This window comes from Mya arenaria, chromosome 5 (genome assembly GCF_026914265.1).
Source record: "Mya arenaria isolate MELC-2E11 chromosome 5, ASM2691426v1".
Taxonomy (NCBI): Eukaryota; Metazoa; Mollusca; class Bivalvia; order Myida; family Myidae; genus Mya; species Mya arenaria.
The window spans coordinates 79335506-79356042 of NC_069126.1; the positions used below are offsets into that span (position 1 = coordinate 79335506).

Consider the following 20537-nt stretch of genomic DNA (forward strand, 5'->3'; position numbering starts at 1 on the left):
CATGTTATATCATTGTGCAATTCTGTGTCATGTTACCCTTTAAATGTAACCTTTAATTACAAATGTTGCATTCAAACAAGCTAACATATCATACCATATCACTCTGCGTCCCGGGATCTAATAATGTAACTCTTACACAGTCATAATAACTATCCTTGTCCATAATCAACAATTCCATTGCTTGTTTTCATTTCAAACTCACAAACTACAAATTATATTTCCAAATCATGCAACCACAATGTTTGTACAAATAGCATACATTACATATAATGATAGTGATTTCCATATATCTTTTCAAACTCACTTTTAATATTTTCTATTTTTATGACATTCCATAATAATAACCTTCTCTGACCTCTTATATTCCACTTATCCTGCAAGATACATTGAAAAGTTTTTATCAAAACCTTTAATTTGAGTACATGACAACACCATAGTAATGTTTAGAGTATATCTCAAATAATTTCTTGCTTTTTTATTTAATGTTGTATTTATTTTACTTTAAAGTACTTGAACTGATTAAGCATATCTCCATTTCTGCCACTGTTGGGTTCTACCATTATGTCATTTAATACAGAATTGTTCAGTGTCAATTTATCTTACAATTCTGTTCACAATCACCATGTAAGACATTACAGAATCACCCATTTATTGAAAAAACACACGATAATGATTATGTATCATCGTATTGTTCTCTTAAAATGTTCTGCAATTCCAAAAAAAAATTTAAAAAAAGATCGCTGTTCTACAGATTATTTACAAAACATATTGCTAAAATCAGAGACATTTGTTAGTATTATAAGACTTCTCATTCACGCTTTTGTCTATCTTGAACACTGATGTTGACCAGTTGCTTTGTACATATTACTATCCCTTTGCAACGTTTCATTCCCACTAACTTTTAAATTCATTTTTTATGTGTACATATATTTAATAATGTACTGTTTTCAACATCTACCTTGAAAAGGGACAAAATATTCATTTATATAGAAGATCTGTATTTATATCGCTATGTCTTTTTGCAATTTGGTCATGTTACCCTTCTTTTGTACCTGTTATACTTACATTTAAAAATTATTCATTCAATGTCTCTTTTATAGGCACTGACTTTCTATACTTAATTACAAACAAAAGAATTCAAAATGTTCTAATTGCTTAAAAATTAAACAAATATGTCTGTTTCAACTTTCCAACCTACCCTGCATTTTTGCTATGACCCTAAACCATTCCATTTTTTTTCATTTCTGTGATTTTTTAACGTTAAAAATAATGGGTTTTTTTGCTTTTAACCGCAATGGTTATACTGATAGTATACAACTTCTAAAGCATGTAATTTATAGTTTTGGGTCTGGCAACTTTCACATTTTAGAAAAAATCCTTTAACAAAAATACCCCTTTTCAACCCAATTTATTCCAACATGACTGAAACTGAAACAGAATCTTTTTTAAGGCCCCCTCGGCATGTAAATGCATTTATCACCGTGTAAATAGTTTTATTTTAATGTTATGTACATGCATACTGTGTACATATTACTATATTTTAATTCATATTCTTTTCCCTTGTACCTGTTTTATTTCATTTCTTATGTATTTGTCTGTGTGCATTCTTTTACCATGTACTCGTGATAATGTATCCGTGTCGCTCACGCTAAAATATAACAAATTATTTCTATTGTTTATTTTTATTATATTTTTTATTATTTGTTTTCACCTTAACATTTTAAAGTAGCCTTTAAATTGCATATTGCGTGTTGATTACGTAATGTTTATTACGAATTAGTGTCATATATATATATATGCAAAACTTGTGTCCTTTGACAAATTTAAACTTCTGTTACTTAAACGTTGCCTTCCTAATGTATCATTACCTTCCTATTGTGTCATTGCCGTTCTTTTGTTTTAAAATGTTCATATTTTTATTACATGTGACTTGAGTGTAGACAAAAATGTTTATTTCAATTTCAAAACCTTACACATTTATTTTCAATACCTTAAAATTACTTCTTGTCAATTTTATTCTCTTTAGACTTAAATAATTCTGTCATTTCGGCTATAACCAATAACAACAATGCAATAATTGATAGTATATTTTATAAGTTCTGTATATATGTTCTAAAGTATGCATATTCAACAGCTTAGAATGTGATTATTTTTCAACCACTGTTTTCAAAGTCATTACTCTGGTCACATACGTTTAAACTACTATTTATGTGATTTAATTCTTATGTTTGGACTAAAAGAGCATGTTTATTTCAGAATCATGGTTTTCTTCTTCACACTCAGTATCATGTATTGTACACTTGGCACATTTCTTTAAACAGCATTTTAATTCCCTTATGCATGCCTATAAATCTTCAACACAACAAGGAAAATAACATTATTAATAGTGATCACACTTTTTATTGGTGAGTGCTAAAATATTTACTGTGATCTACCATCGTCTTGGTAATTCCTTCATAAGAAACATTGTTTAAATTGTATTAATTATGGTAAATCTTATTTGGGAGTAAGAATGCATATTTCAAATGTATTTTTTTTTAAATTGTGCTTAAATCTGTTTCATAAGCAAACAGGTTTTTCATGTGCTATGCTTTTCATTTGGAAACAATGGCTTTGTAACACTACAATATAACGGTTAAATTGTTTCGCAGATTATTAGCCAAAGATGAACATTGTTTTAGCAGATCTCCCAAACTAGTGTTTTGATAAATCTTTGGTGCTACTCTTGTTTAAAATTTTATCAAAGTATTTCAAAATCACAACGTTGCGAATTTTGCCCAGACGTCACAAAATCATTTTGGCATATTTAATAGTTCAGCTATCATATCAGCCACTTCCACTGGCACCGGATTTTCAAACTCAAACATTTTTTTAAAAAATCAAAAAAAATCTTATAATTCCTTACTAAAAATTATAAGACCGAATATGTAAAAAAATATATATATATTTTTTTTTTAAATATGCACTTTGTACTGTATAATATACTAACATGGTATTGAACGTTTCTCTATCCGGGTCACGTAATCATCTTATTACTCAGTTCAAAAGAACTTCTGAAGATTAACAGTCATCGGAATTTAAGGATATGGTTTCTATCTTCCAAACACTCCACCTTAGCCCCCGAAGAAATTTGCCTATCATACGTTTTTTTTTACTTTATTCCCATGTTTCTGTTTTCCTAGATTTTCTACCAACCATGACTTCCGGTTTCAGAGTAAGGTTTTATAACTGCTCATTTCATTGGTCCATGAATTCCGCGAGACATTTCGCGTATAAGTGTCAACAACTGTAATATTTGGACCGAAAGTGTTAATCCAGAGAAGTCTTTGACATTAAATTCCGCTTTAAGTGACTTGAGCGTGCTTATTTCGGGTCAGACTGGTTCTGGAATTACACATACCATCAAAGCCGAATATGAAATTGCATGAGACAACGGAAAGTGGCTTAATATGTTCCACAGGATTGACTTGTTTCCTTTGACAACGATTTGATCGCAAAAACGTTTCACAGGTAAGAAGTGCAAAATGTTTTATTTATAAAAAAGAGCTGGTTACCAATATGCCGTGTTAAATAATAATCTATATAATTTTAGAAACATGCATGTGTATACATGCGTTTGGTTCATTTACACATGTATATTTATTAAGTAACATTATATTTATTTATATATTACACTAATTTTCTTTCATGGAAAATTGTGGAATATATTTTTAAATGACATATATTCACTATTTTGACCAAAAAAAAATGATTATAAAAAATAAAAAAGAAGTGTATTACTGTATCCATGCAGGCAATGTGACGAACACCTTGATTAATTCATTTTGAAGTTTAACTTAATGCTTTGTTTTTCATGCATGCGTACAAAAATGAGTGCCATCTCAATTTCCTTTGCAATTGCCAAAATGCTCTTAAAGGGACTTGGTCATGATTTGTGGTAAAAAAAAATATTTCCTGAAACTGAAAATGATTAATATTATTATGCTTACATTTACCTGTATCACAATCACATGTGTATATATTTCAATGTTTGATATCATAATTGTAGAAAAAAAATAGAAAATAAGTAATAAAAGAGACCGATCCCAAATTTGATTCGAGTCTTCTTGTGGAAACCAGTAAATTATTAGGAAAATGGATAAACCACTCAACTATATAGGCACATACCCCAGCTTTTGCTGAAAAGTTGAATATCAATAAATATTTTCAAAACATTTATTATAATGCAGATGCCACAAGTCCATGTGCACATTGTGCATTAATTAATAGATTTAAAATGAATGTACAGTTGTAGCTAGGTTAAAATAAACCTTTAAAATCAGTTTTTTTGCAGGGAAGTGATGGATGGCAACACCGGTATCTGTGACGGTCATATGTATTGAAGTGTAGGCTTGTGGGCTGCAGTTCCACAGAGTGAGACACACCGGCACTATCTCCTATCCCACCGCCTAGATCTGGACTCAGTGGAGATGTTACATTGCGCTGTTAACAGTTTTAACATGATATCGCTACAACCTGGAAACAATGACTTATATAATGACAATCTGCTGTCTTTATCTATGCAAGAGTTGGGATTTTGTCCAGCTTTGTGTACTTTTCTCAGTAAAAGATTCTTACAGTTGCTGAAATAGTATCTTTAGAAATGCATGAAATGTTATTTAGGAATAATGCTTTGTAGGTACACACATGTATGTATTTCACCTCAGCTCAATATAGGGATAGTAAATGTTAAGTTTCTCAGACCATTTTGTAACATTTTAGTAGGGAGCACATAATGCCATTGTTTTTACAGGATAATTGCTTTCAATTTGTATTACCAGTTTGGCTTAAGAGCTGCACTCTCACAGTTTGACACTGATATGAAATGTTTTGGGGGTTTTGTCTCAGAATACGCTCATATTGGCATTAAAGCCTTCAATTCAGTTATCAATATAAAGGTAACTTACAATAGAACAAATCTCAATTGTAAGAAAGAACGCCAAAATTTAAAAAAAAAATAGCGTTAATAATGCTTTTTACTATAAAACATCAATTTTCTAACATAAATATGAATAACTACATTCAAATATTACCATGAAACATCAATTTTCTGACAAAAACATGAAAAACTACATTCAAATCTTTTGTTAGCAGTCTTATATCACTGTTTACCAGACATTCACTCTGTAAGAGTGCAGCTTTAAATTACTATAGAGCAAAAGCAAAATCATTTGAAGATCCATGCTTTAAAAGAGGCGCCCTTTAAAGTAGCAAGTGTTACCAATGCTTTTCAGCAAAATAAAGCATTTTAAACTTCTTAAATGAATAAACTCCTTTATAGAGCTCTATTGGAACTAATAGTGATGTATTGGCTTTTAAATTAGCTATATTGGAACTTTAAGTGATTTGTTACCTTTTTGACTAGTTTTTATCAACAAGGAAATTAATTATTTTGCTCTCTCTATAAATTGTGACCAAGTCAGAAGTCACTATAACCAGTTCATATTTGTTGTTAATGTAGTTGTGTTGTAATATTGCTTAAACTTATATTGCAAGATTTGTCTAATAAAACATATATATAGAATAATTTGCTTGATTGTGATGAAAGTTGATAACTTAACAGCCAAGTCTGTTTGGTAGGTAGAAACCAGGCGCGTAGCTGCCTATAAGCGAAATACACGGCTGAATCCACATGATTCTGACAAAAAATCAAACAGTTTAGCCAAAGCTACAGAATCACTTTGTTTGAGTACATGATGTAGCAGACATATGGACATTGTCATCGAGTTTGTAACTATACAGTTCAATGGCAAAAAGGACAGACAATCAGACTTCTGTAAGACAATCTGAGTGTTTTTCACATTATCGAACCTTATTTGTTTGCTATTTTGTAGAAAAGATCTGCCGAGAAAATAAATTTGTTGATTTATTATCCTTAAACTGTCAATTTACAAGTACTAAAGGACCTAAGAACGCCCAGAAAACACCAGATTGCTCCATTGTTTTCAAAATGTTCATACCCCCCCCCCCAGCACAATCATAAATCCACATGAATAGAGGGCTAGCTACGCCCCTGGAAATCAGTACTGTGTACGTTCAAGAGCCTCATCACAATGTTCCATTTGTCACCAGGTTGGATATAACCAAATAACTCTTGGATTGGATGCAGACATCCTAATCCACCAAACCAGTCTCTCACCCTTCTTGACTAGTACATTGGAAACGTTATCAGAAGATGAATCTCTAGAAAAAAAATATCCAATTATAGGAATAATTATTTATTTTAATTTTATTTATTATAGTTTTAAAAAAAATATATATATATTTTCTTTTTTTTCTTCTTTTTTTTGGGGGGGTTTGGGGGGGGAGGGGTGCGCCAGGTGCGTTCCCCTATAGCTGTTAGTGAAAAGTAACTCAAATACCAAGAACAACAAAGTTTCTTCATTATATTTATCGATTTTACTTCGTTTCGAACAGTAAGAATTTAGCAATACAGTGAACTCGTAAATAAGAAATGTTAGTTATGTTGAGTGCAGAGTGACAGTTGTTTTCTGTTATCAATATGCCTTAATCTGTATAACCATTGCATTGAATCATTGCAAATTCACATTTCATGTGGACTTTCATTCATGATTTGCTTGATAACGGAGAAGAAGTGCCAAAATGTTAGAGTTTCATTTTGTTAACGATTTGAGATTTTAAATACGCCGACTTTTCATTCGACCAATCAAATCACATGTTACAAACTGAGCGAAAAACAACCACAAACCGGAAGTCAAGGGTGGTAGAAAATCCAGGAAAACAGAAAAATGGGAATAAAGTAAAAAAAAACGTATGATCGGTGAATTTCTTCGCGGGTTAAGATTGTGTATTTTGAAGATGGATATCATGTCCTTAGATTGCGATGACTGTCAATCTGCAGAAGTTCTTTTGAACTGAGTAATAAGATGATTACGTGACCCGAGTAGAGAAACGTTCAATACCATGTTAGTATATTATACAGTACAAAGTGCATATTTAAAAAAAAAAAAATAATATTTTTTTACATATTCGGTATTATAATTTTTAGTGAGGAATTATAAGATTTTTTTTGATTTTTAAAAAAAAATGTTTGAGTTTGAAAATACGGTGCCAGTGGCCACTTCAGAAGAAAACCACCACTGTGGCCATGTTGTATTTTATATATGTGTGTATACTGATACAGTTCATTAATAAAGTTATTTTATACAATTATGGTCTCCGTCATATTTATACCTTCAATTGTCCTGTCATTTTGTACGATTGTTATTGTATTAACAACGGTTTTTATTTCATTTCCAAACAAGGTCCAATACTGTCATCTTTTAAGAAACTTCATTTCCCTGCCATCTACAATAAATGTTAGCCCTTACTTCATCTACTTCGTTCTGACTCGACATATATACATGCATAACCAATAGTTGTACAGCGCTAACATCCAATTGCTGCATCTTGCAGCAACTTTTGTACTTGTAAAAATAGATGTCCTGAAAGAAAAACAATTTAATAGATTTTGGATTCTGTAATATAAAAAAGTTATATTTGAAATATTCACAATTTAAAATGTGTTTTCAGTATGTGACTGCGTTTGCAATTGTTGGCCTGTATACATCACATTGGTTATGCCGTCCGGGCTGTAGATGTGATAGGAATTATCATTGGAGTAATTGCCTTTGTGAAAGGTAAGCCTTAGTGGTATAACTATTTACATGTCAAGAGTTCCAGGGCTCATTGTCTACCAAGAGCAGCTTTAATGCCCCTTCTAATGGACACAATTACTGGTTTCTACCCAGACTGGGACTTCAGTGTGATTCATATCATCGCCTTTAAGGCAAATCTCTTTTAAATGCAGTTTTTATAGCTCACCAGAGCACGAAGTGCTCAGTGGGCTATTTTGATCGGTATTTGTCCGTCGTCCGTCCGTCCGTTCGTCTGTCAACACTTGCTTAAAAACATCTCCCCTGAAACTACCCAGCCAAATTCAATGAAACTTCACAGGAAGCTAAATCCTTGGGTGTCCCTCTACAAAAATACAACAAGGGGTCACGATTGACAACTACAACAACAAACTGGCCGACTTCCTGTTCTGCTTTAAAAATCATCTCTGAAACTATTAGTCCAAATTCAATGAAACGTTACAGGCAGCTTCCTTTGGTGACCCTCTACAAAAATACAACAAGAGGTCACGATTGATCAACAACAACAGCAACAACAACACAATGGCTGACTTCCTGTTTTGCTTTAAAAAAACATCTTCTCTGAAACTATAAGTCCAAATTCAATGAAATTTTACAGGAAGCTTCCTAGGGTGACCCTCTACAAAAATACAACAAGGGGTCACGATTGATCAACAACATCAACAACAACAAAAAAATTACCTACCTCCTGTTCTGCTTTAAAAAAAACCATCTCCTCTGAAACTACCTGTTCAAATTCAATGACACTTTACAGGAAGCTTCCTTGGGTGACCCTCTACAAACGTACAACAAGGGGTCACGATTTATCAACAACAACAACAATAAAATGGCTGAATTCCTGATTTGCTTTAAAAAACATCCCCTCTGAAACTACCTGTCCAAATTCAATGAAACTTTACAGGAAGCTTCCTTGGGTGACCATCGAAATAAATACAACAAGGGGTCACGATTGATAAACAACAACAGCAACAACAACAACAGAATGGCCAACTTCCTGTTTTGCTTTAAAAATACATCTCCTAAATGAAACTTATTATGCCTTCAGGTATAAAGGAGTAGAATTACATCAGGGAAGAAAATAGGTGTTGATTATACACAATTTATTTATAACACACCATCAAATATTCAAATTATTGTTATGGTTAAATTGTTTTTGAATTTTTCAACAAGGGCAGTAATGTCATGTGCCCCAATGTTTCCTGGTTCACTGTTTTGGGTGAAAAACGACCTAGTTTCTGTGATTAATAGCACTGATTTCTATGTGTTTAAACAAATGCTTTTAGAAACAACCTTGTGCACTGAATGAAGAGCAATTGCTTTACTATGACGCTTGTTTAAGATTATAAGTATGTCCGTATTCAAATATCTTGTGAAAACAATACATGTTCTTACAAGGCTTACCCAGTCACTTGATGCACTTTATTTTTCAAAACAATGATTTTATACCGTTCTCTTTCGTGCAAAGCTCATCTAAAGCTCAAGCCTTAAATAAATTGTAAAATGTCAATAAATTTGACAAAGACCTAAATGAGAATGAAATATCAGGGACACAGAAATGGAGACTGTGTGCATGTGGTTTTAATTGCATACCTCAACTGGAAAGAAATGTCTTCAAATGTTTATGTTATAACAAGAAACATAAAAGGTTACCTAGCTACGCCCTTGTTTGTTCTCATTTTGCTTTTATGGAATTGAGTTATGTGTTTTATTAGTTGTAAGCTACATGCTTTATATATGTACCTTGATTTTACCCTAATATCACTTTCACTACCCCCTCCTAGTGTTGATCTGCATGCTAGTATTAAATATAAGGCACCAGCTATTCATTATTGTATTTGAATGGATGCAGATATTGTGCACTACGCTGTTCATACTGCTGTGGTCAATGCTTGTGTGTTAGGCCCCAATATCATTTTGATACTCAAGTCAACATCAATCTCAGTCTCAACTCATTTTGTCACTCAGCAACAAAAGTTATTAAAATTATATATTTGTTTACATCCTTTAAAGTGCTTTCTCTTGTGAATTGAGTTGATTAAGACAAATTCTATGAGGAAATGTGCTTTGTGAAATAACAAAAACATACAGAATTTGTATCATACTATGCTTTTTTGTGGTAGAATTAGTTAAGACTTAGTTTGAAAATTGACTTATTCTGGTTATATGAGGGCCTGAGGTGCACAAGTGTGTACATACCACAAGATAAAATGTGTCATACTAATAAATGCTCCAGCAGAAGGCAATATTTTGCTTTGAATCAAGACTTTAAACAAAGATAACTTTACAATTTTTTCACTGTTCTTGACATTAAAAGAAATAGTAACAAAACAAAGTTTGTTGTTGGTTTCCGAGTACAATATTCTAAATCAGGATTCAGTTTACTTTATTTCCTATATAAGGTTAAAAAAACGTTGACTTAAGATTAAACAGGTTTAATAAGAAGTAAATGTAAAATAAAGCAACGTTGAAACGTAATATATCAAAATTATATCCAGCGTTTTCCTTCACATCTCAGGTTAACTATTTAGGGCCATCATGGCCCTCATGTTTTTAGCTCGGCTGTTCGAAGAATAAGGAGGGCTATACTACTCGCCCTAGCGCCGGCGTCGACGTCTATTAAAGTTTTAGGGCAAGTTGGGATTATCACTTTTAAGTCCAATAACCTTCTTTCAATTGACTTAATTCTTCACACAGTTGCTCAGAATCATCACATAATAGTTTAGATAACTCCAATTTATCCTTTATACAAATTATAGCCCCTGATTGACTATGGAAAGGTTAAAGTTTTAGGGCAGGTTGGGATATTTATTTTTTACTTCTATACCCTTCATTCAATTGACTTAATACTTCACACAGTTGTTCAGGACCATCACACAATAGGGTTAAATTACTCTATACTATCGTTTATACAAGTTATGGCCTCTGATTGACTTAGGTTAAAGTTTTAGGGCAAGTACGGGGTTTCACTTATAAGTCCAATTCCCTTCATTCAATTGCCTCAATACTTCACACAGTTGTTCAGGGCCATCACATAATGAGGTTAGATAACTCCATATTATCTTTTATTCAAAATATGGCCCCTGATTGACTATGGAACTTAGGTTAAAGTTTTAGGGCAGGTTGGGATATTTATTGATAACTTCTATACCCTTCATTCAATTGACTTAATACTTCACACAGTTGTTCAGGACCATCACACAATGAGGTTAAATTACTCCATACTATATTTTATACAAGTTATGGCCTCTGATTGACTTAGGTTAAAGTTTTAGGGCAAATTGGGAGTTTCACTTATAAGTCCAATTCCCTTCATTCAATTGACTTAATACTTCACACAGTTGTTCAGGGCCATCACATAATGAGGTTAGATAACTCCATATTATCTTTTATTCAAAATATGGCCCCTGATTGACTATGGAACTTAGGTTAAAGTTTTAGGGCAGGTTGGGATATTTATTGATAACTTCTATACCCTTCATTCAATTGACTTAATACTTCACACAGTTGTTCAGGACCATCACACAATGAGGTTAAATTACTCCATACTATATTTTATACAAGTTATGGCCTCTGATTGACTTAGGTTAAAGTTTTAGGGCAAATTGGGAGTTTCACTTATAAGTCCAATTCCCTTCATTCAATTGACTTAATACTTCACACAGTTGTTCAGGGCCATCACATAATGAGGTTAGATAACTCCATATTATCTTTTATTCAAAATATGGCCCCTGATTGACTATGGAACTTAGGTTAAAGTTTTAGGGCAGGTTGGGATATTTATTGATAACTTCTATACCCTTCATTCAATTGACTTAATACTTCACACAGTTGTTCAGAACCATCACACAATGAGGTTTCATAACTCCATATTATCTTAAATATAAGTTATGGCCCCAGATTTACCTAGGTTAAGGTTTAAGAGCAGGTTCAGGGCAAGTTGGGATTTTAATAAAAAAGAATTCTATACCCTTCATTCAATGCCCTGAATACTTTGCAGAATTATTCATTCCATCTAACAACAAGGAACATAACTCCATTTTAACCCTTAGTACAAATTATGGCCCTTAAATGATTTTTTTTTAATTGATTTTTAAAATTTCTTCTGAAAGGCACATTTTAATACTCTTAACTACATTTTTATAAAGGGAAAACAAGTTATTTGAATGCGTTGCGTCATTGTTTAGGCGGGCTGGTGGGAGGGCAGTGTCAAAGTCACCTTATGTATTAAATAATTTTAGCTAGGTTTGACATAAAGAGACCAAACTTGGTATATACGAAGAATTATTGGATACCTTTTATGGGAATGCATTTGAGGCCCCTAGGATCAAGGTTAAAGTTACTTATACTTGAAAAAGTGTTGGTATTGAAAAACTTGAGTAAGTGTCTACATATTAAAGTAAGTGTCAACATATTGTGACCAAACTTGGTATATAGGAAGAGTTTATAGAGACCTTTCCTGAGATTGTGTTTTTGGTCCCGAGAGTTATGGTCTAGGTCAAGGTCACTGTTGCTAAAACAAGAAATGTGGTAATACTGTACAACTCAAGTAAGGGTTGACATAGTGTGACCAAACTTGGCATATAGAACAAGTTTATGCAGAGCTTTCATGGATTGCCTTTTGGCCCCCTAGTGTCAAGGTCACTGTTACTAAAATTTGTTTACTGTTTCAGTAATAGTTGACATACTTTGACCAAACTTGATATGTAGGAAGAGTTTATACAGGACTTCCATGTGATTGTGTTTGGGGCCCTTAGTATCAAGTCACTGTTACAAAAAATAGAAGAAAGCAGTTGAAACTGAATCTCTTCTGCCAATCATTAAAAACCTTGTTTTGTCACATCGCAATTCTTGTTCACTTTTTAATTTGTTTTATTTGGTTTGACAGGCAAATATTGTATTGTTATTGTATTCACTTCTAAGTCAAAGCGGCGAAGTCGAGCGCGCTGTCTTGTCATGAACAATTGAAGTTGTGCCCCCTGTTGTGAACTGTTTGTCTGTATGCACGTTCTTTTAAAGTTCATAAAAGTGAGTCTTACTGTCGTATCTTTTTTTAATGTCAAAATTATTTGACATTGATATTATTATTATAGTATTTATCTATTAATAAAACATCTGCTGCATTTCTCCTTGTTTCTCCTTGTTTGACTTCCATCTCAAAATACTTCCATGCATGCACTTGCACAAGTCTTGCTGTTCTAAAAAAGGCTTGGAAATTCACTTTTACAATGAAGAGTGACCCATGACTGCACTTTAAAACTTGTATTATTCTTGTATTATTCTTGTTTTAGGTATTCTCATTCAGCAGAGGTTTAATAATGATTAATCTAACCTCTGATTCAATCTCAGCAAAATATAGTACAAGACTATACATAGATCATTTTCCTGATTTAATCGTTGACCAATCAAAACGCTTGTTACATTAATCATCTATCAATATTGATCACTGACCATCGATACGCTGTTTTGCCGCTAATGTATTTTTCATTATTGTTGTGAAGTTAATTAAGCAATCTTTTTTTATATGAATAAAGTTTCAATATTTCTCTTCAATTTGTTTTCTGTATGAGCCCAATGGTTTGGCTATAATTGGTCGTTGCCGCTACTTTCAATTTTGAACGGATTGAAGATGAAATGATAAAATATGCCCTAAACGTACCAAATTTATCACCATACAGTAATTTGAAAAGCTGGATTCTTCTCTCAAGTCGGTTGTCTTCCAGATTCCTAATTTTAATTGTGTTTGTTAGGCTCTTTTTCATTGGCTTTAGGCAATCGCCATGGTTTGCCGATTCCAAGACAATCTATAAACAGAAAACAGCGAAACGTTTCTGATTTAGTTTTCAACTCAATGATGTTATATGTGTTCAATATTGATAACATTGTTATGTTTTTTAAATCATAAAAAGGCTTAATTACAAAAATGAAATATAAACTAATATAATATTTAATATAAATTGTTTTGTACATTATACGGAGATATATTTGGATGGTACACAAGTGGGAAAACCATATTGGACGAGCCCAGCCATAAGGCAAGTCTAATATGGTCTTCCCAGCTCAGTTTACGAATGCAAACATATCCTGTTTTGTACAGAACAATGTTAAATTATTCATTTACTCTATGCCTTAATTATTCCAAATTTTTAAATCTATAAAGGCATTGATATTAGATTTTGACAACATTTTGTTAGTAAACAAACGAGAATTGATCATGGTTATTGAAGGGGATTTATGTTACACTAACGTTAGAGCATTTGTCGATTCCAATTTCAATTCGTAACCTTTTTACACGTTTTGGTCTTTATCATAGGTTCAACATGGGACCTGTGAATCGTACAATAAAAATGAAAATCTGCGATTTGATGTATACATTAAGTCCAATTAAGGGCTGTATAAAATGATGGAATTAATAAAAAAAAAATGTTTTTTTGTCTGTAATTCTGTTTATTATATTTTTAATGCGAAATATAAACAAATACCACCAAGAAAATTATTTGCGCAACTTTTGAAAGGGCAGAAATAGAGATAAAAAGTACATTTCTAAATATGGTAACGCTTACAATGATTCTGGGAAGGTGGAGCTAAACTAAAACCACTAAAAACGTTTAAATTCTTCACAATTTTATGTTCTTCAAAAAACGCCAAAGAGCCGTTACATTGCCTGAAAATGTAGGTTGTATTCTAAGAATATTTATAATTAAATATTTCTGTTTGTTTCTGTTACAGTACATGCCTTCACTAAATGGAATCATAAGAGTCCTGGCTTTGTTATCTTGAAATGAAGTAAAATTGCGTTTAAGATATGAGGCCAGAAGAGCTTATGAGATGGTAATGTTTATGTCGTATGTGTGCCATGCGTATGTCTGTAAACAATTGCTGGTAAACACAATACAGTCTTAAGTTTTGATTGTATCTCTATGAAACTTGTACAGTATTTAGATATTTATTAGAGCTTGGTTCCTTTCGCATGCCTAGATTACGGGCCTTGAAAGTTTTAAAGAAATGCTTTTTTTAGCTAAGTCTATTTTAGCCTACATAAGCGAAGTTTATTTTAAGACAAGTTTACATGTAACGTCAAGTCTGGGATTTAAGGAAGACAACTTGCTTTTGTGAATTACTCTCCCTTGAACTTGTTGAAAGGCAATTTTAGCTCTATTGACCAAAGACACGAAGTGCCTGTCGTTCGCGCATACATCTTAACACGATTGCTTGTGAATGTTTATTTCAAATTATGCCCCTGGTGTCATTCCTGGCCATACTCCCAGGTTCACAGGTTCTGTATGCTTAAATTGGGAAATGTTTTAAAATCTTTTTGTTTGAAACAGCTATGTAGGCCATTGCTATTTTGAATAAGGTATAATTTAGTTATCTGCTACCATGATTGTTCAAATTATGTCCCAGGGGGTACAATATTTCCTAGAGATATCAAAATTGCAGTTAAAAGGGGTTGGTTGATTTTGGTGAGCTATTGTGAGCGGTCTATGTCCGGTGTCTGTCGTCCCGCGTCCGTCGTTCGTCGTCAACAATTGGTGATAATCATCTTCTTCTCCTATTTTTTTTCAAAATTGTTCAAAGAAATGAATTCCATGCAGAACTCTGGTTGCCATGGTAACCTTAAAGAAAAAATTGCAAAACTTAATAATCAGACTTTTCCATTGAACTTCATGTATATTATTTTAAACTTCATATAGATTATTCTAAGCTCCAACTCTTATCATCTGTGTGGATAGTGAATAAGCCTTACACAGAAAAACATTATTAAGACTATTTGAAGGATGGTGATTTTGTTCTAGATTGAAGAAGCAATTATAAAAAATAAATGTGTACTGCTCTTTGATTTTTAAAACTTAAGGCAATTTATTGATTTTTGGAAGGTGCACTGTTTGTTGTTTGTGTATCTATACTAAAAGTTACTTTAGTGTGCAAGCAATTTAACGTAGTTTTGTCAGTGTGCAAGCAATTGAAAAATGTCCTGTCAGTTGTTTGTGTATCTATACTAAAAGTTCTTTCAGTGTGCAGGCAATTGAACAAAGTCTTGTCAGTGTGCAGGCAACTGAAAAAAGTTATGTCAGTGTGCAGGTTTCTGTACCAAGTGCTGTCAGTGTGCAGTCAATTATCGATTTCTGTCAGTGTGCAGACAGTTGAACAAAGTCCTGTCAGTGTGCAGGTATGATAATCGAATTCTGTTAGTGTACAGTCAATCATCAAGTCCTGTCAGTGTGCAGGCAACTGAACAAAATCCTGTCAGTATGCAGGCAATTGAAAAGTCCTGCCAGTGTGCAGGAAACTGTGACAAGTTCTGTCAGTGTGCAGGCAACTGTAACAAGTCCTGTCAGTGTTTATCCAGGCAACATGTTTGACCAGTATGTTTTTCAATAATCTTTGAGAACAAATAGCAAGCTATATTGATAACATAGGTTAAACTCATTTACTCAGGTGAGCAATTTAGGGCCATCATGGCCCTCTTGTTTATTTTTAGAGCTACAGCAATGAATCCTGGACCATATGTACAGTTTTGCAAACGAGCATAAATGTTGTCCTAGGATGACCTTTTTTTTTACTTTTTGACCAACTTGTTTATTTTCACACAGTTTTTCAGGGAATTCACATGATGACCTTAGATAACTCCATATCATCATTTATACAAATAATGGCTGATGAATGTACATGGAACTGAGGTTAAAGTTATAGGGCAGGTTGGGATATTTATTAATAGCTTCAATACTCTTCATTCAATTGTCTTAATACTTCACACAGTTGTTCAAGACCATCACACAATGAGGTTACGTAGCTCCATATTATCCTTAATACAAGTTATGGTTCCTAACTGACTTAGGAAGTTTGGTTAAAGTTTTGGGTAGGTTAAAGACTTAGGGCCCTTTTTATTGCTTTTTACAGGCACATTTTTATATTCTTAACCAGGATTTAACAAAGGAGAAACAAGAGATTAGAATGACATGCGTCATTGTTTGGGCGGACTGGTTGGAGGGCAGCATTAAAGTCACCTTATATATTAAATAATAATATGCAAGTCTTTTTTATCCATCTTCTTTCAAAACATAATGTTACAATGATGACCTCGCACAATTAGTAAGTGATATTGACCACTCAAACCCATCAAGTGAGCATAGGCCCTCCGGCCTCTTGTTAGATTTATGATATACGTTTAATTGCCATGACAATGTTCTGAAATAATCATTGACATTACTGTGCGTCTGATACCTTAAAGGGACTCATTCACAGATGTTTACATCGGGAACTTAATTATTTGTTGAGATTTGAGTTATGTTACTAAATCTATAAAAGAACAACACCGTAGATACTCATTTGAACAGAAAAAAACAATAGCCACAAATCATTTAATTTTGAATAGCATTACTAATGCTACTCAGCAAAATATGCAACATCATTGATGCAAGCAATTTTCTCACATTTCACACAAAATTAATTGTTGTAATCTCAGGCCCTCTAAAACATGAACGAGTACCCTTAAATTATTTTTTAGACTCTCTTGCTGCCTTAAAACTTTTTATTTCTTTTGACTGGCACATTTCTAGCTCACCAGAGCACGAAGTGCTCAAGGTTAGCTTATATTGTGATCGGTCTTTGTCTGGCGTCCGTCCGTCCATCCGTCCGTTAACAATTGCTTAAAAAACTTCTCATCTGAAACTACCTGACCAAATTCAATGAAACTTAACAGAAAGCTTCCTTGGGTGACCATCTGCAAAAATACAACAAGAGGTCATAATTGATCAACAGCAACAATAACAGCGACAACAACAAAATCGCCACTTTACTATTTTGCTTTAAAAAAACATCTCCTCTAAAACTACCAGTCCAAATTCAATTAAACTTTACAAAAAGCGTCCTTGGGTGACCCTCTACAAAAATACAACAAGAGGCATAATTGATCAACAACAACAACAACAACAACAAAATTGCCAAAATGTTAAAATCTGATAGTTATGTAAAGTTTACTCTTGAAACAAGGGCAGCATGATCATGATTTTAAATCCTATCAGTGTGTAGTCAATCGCCAAGTCCTGTCAGTGTGCAGGCAACTGTGACAAGTCCTGTCAGTTATTATCCAGGCAGCATGTTTAACCAGTATGTTTTTCAATATTCTTTGAGAACAAATATCTACAAAGGTTGAACTCTTTTACTCAGGTGAGCAGTTTAGGGCCATTATGGCCCTCTTGTGATATTTTAACCAGGTTTTTACAAAGGTTAGTAGTAGTAAGAATGACTTGCATCGTTGTTCGGGCGAACCAGTGTGAGAGCGGCATCAAACTGACCTTTGATATTGAATAATTTTAGTCAGGTTTGACATATAGTAACTAAACATATATATAGGAAGAGTTTATGGAGACCTTTCATGAGATTTCGTTTGCCTCTATGGTCAAGAACACTGTTACTGAAAATAGATAACCATTCGGTACTAAATCATTTATGTTAGGATTGACATATTGTGACTTAATTTCATATGTAGGAATAGTTTATTAAGGACTTTCATGTAATTGATTTCGGGGTGCCTAGGTCAATGTCACTGTTATTAAAAATAGAAAAAAAACAGTCGAAACTGAATGCCACAACAAATCCTGAATTTCTGTCAATCAATGAAAACCTGGTTTTGTCGCATTATGCATTTCTTGTTGTTTTTTTTAAGTTGATTTATTATTGCTTTTGACAGGAACATATTTCATTACCATTGTATTCATTTCTAAGACAAAGCAGCGTAGTCGAGCATTTTCGACCACTTTTTAAGGGAAAATTTAATTAAGAGTCCACTCCCCAATTTTGTCTGGTAAACTTCCAGGTCATTGAATATTTGCCTAGTGTTTAATTAGTACCAAAGTAATACAACAAAATTGCTTTTCACCTATGTTGATAATTTTACATTGTGTATATCTAGGTAAGAAGGCTGATTGTGAGAGTCCCTGCCATGCGATGTCCAAAGCTTCAATTGAACTGAAAGATGCAAACCACAAAGCAATGGATAGCAATAGCTGAATATTAGAATATTTAGTATCTCTGATCACAAGGTACAATCAAAGGACATATTATGGTATAATATATTTAAAAAAACATAGCGTGTTCGATATGTATAGCCATTAATTCCCCCAAAAAAGATATTTAAGGTTAAAGAGCAATCTTTTTTAGAACTGTTCCTTGGAAAAGTGTTTTTCGTGAAGCCCAATTGCAGTGAGCTTAACATTATAGCAACAATTGCGGTTTTCTTGCATGTGCATCAGTGACTGTGTCCACCATGATGTTACATGTTAGACCTATGTCTGTAGGTCAAAGGTCAATGTCACACTTAAGAGTTATTGGTCAAAACCCTTGGTATTTATGCTGGGAAATGGCACAAATGTTCACGTTCAAAGACCCTGTGTTGGGTGCTAGACCTGTGTCTGTAGATCAAAGATCAAGGTCACACTCAAGGGGTATTGGTCAAAATAAAGAATGCTGATGTACTATGCTTTGCAGTCATGAAGTTAACTTCATGAATGTTACATGTAGTTAGTTTTTTGTATGTTGAGACATATAGCCTAACGAAAATATCATTGTTAACATATGCTTTTGTCAGTAATGCTCCTTCAGTTGGTAAAATGCCATGTTAATACAAATGGTTATCAAAAGTAATCGTTTCTAATGCTGATTGAAATGACATAGCCAGAGCCTGTGTCCTTTCTGACAATAGTTGATTGTTGGGATTGTGGGTGAGCTGCACTGGCTGAAAGAAAATTGTCTTCTTCAAGTTCTATGGTGGATATTGAACCATAGATTAGGCACAGCCTCACTTCATTTTGTTTATAAAGGGCTTATCAATAAGAGCTGATCAATTAGGGCTCAATTGAGTTTTTTCCATTAGGTTGCTTGTTATGCATTAACACTGGACAAACATTGCCTCAACTAAACGTAAACTGACTGACGTTTTATATCAAATTTTGCAGTCTTGTTCCATATTTAGATGATCAAATATATGTCAAATACAATGCAATCTCCCATAAAAACTCACACCTACCGGTATTGTCAAATCTTGGAATTTTGGCTTTGTTGCATTTAAATGGAAAAAATGGAAATTGTGTGACTATTGATGTCTGACCCTTACCCATATCAAGAATATTTTTGATGCTGTAAATGCCTAATGAATATTATTTCACCCATATATTAGAATACAATATAATTAAGTATTTATTTCCTATACAGATACAGTGCATTTGAGATCGTGTTGAGCAAAAGCATTTTTACCAAGAGCATAATGATAATTTTAATCATCCTATATACCGTTAGTTTGATAGTGCTCACGTTATTTCTTTTGTTTGTACATGTAATGTTATTTGTCATTCAGATCTATCTATATGTTAGTCTAGTTATTCTCTAGCCTTTGTCGTTGTCTGTGGCAGCATAAGTGTGTTGGTTTACAATACGTGCAGGATATTCAAGTGAAACTTGAACTTGGTACACATATCGCCCGAGACATAATGCACATGTATGTTAAGGCCCATTACTCTGGTTTTAATAACTGTAGAGCTATGAACCTTTGAAAAACAATATACAAGTTGGTTTTTTATTTCCCTCTTCTTGCAATTGCTTTGTTCAACATTGAACCATCATCGGTCAACCAGATCGTAGAGGTCTGTATGCTCATTTCTTGCTGTACTTTCAAGTATTACTACGTTTTAAATATTATTTTTATGCCTTTATGTTATTTATAAATGATGCAATCATATACAGATTGTAATGCATTGTTTTGTGCCATACTTACTACATACACTTGGTACACTATAGTCCTCAAGTTATGTATAAAGGCATGTTTCATATTTCAGATTCTTCTGGAAT

At 33.2% G+C, this 20537-nt stretch overlaps 1 protein-coding gene across 1 annotated transcript in view; it reads left to right on the forward strand.

Moving 5' to 3' along the window:
- LOC128233385 (uncharacterized) overlaps nt 1-7680 on the forward strand; it is a 35528-nt gene extending 27848 nt beyond the window's left edge. Inside the window, exon 7 of the mRNA XM_052947039.1 lies at nt 7573-7680. Within this exon, the coding sequence (XP_052802999.1) occupies nt 7573-7637 (65 nt within the window). The 3' untranslated portion in view covers nt 7638-7680. The remainder of the gene's footprint in view (nt 1-7572) is intronic.
- The last annotated feature ends 12857 nt before the right edge of the window (nt 7681-20537 follow it).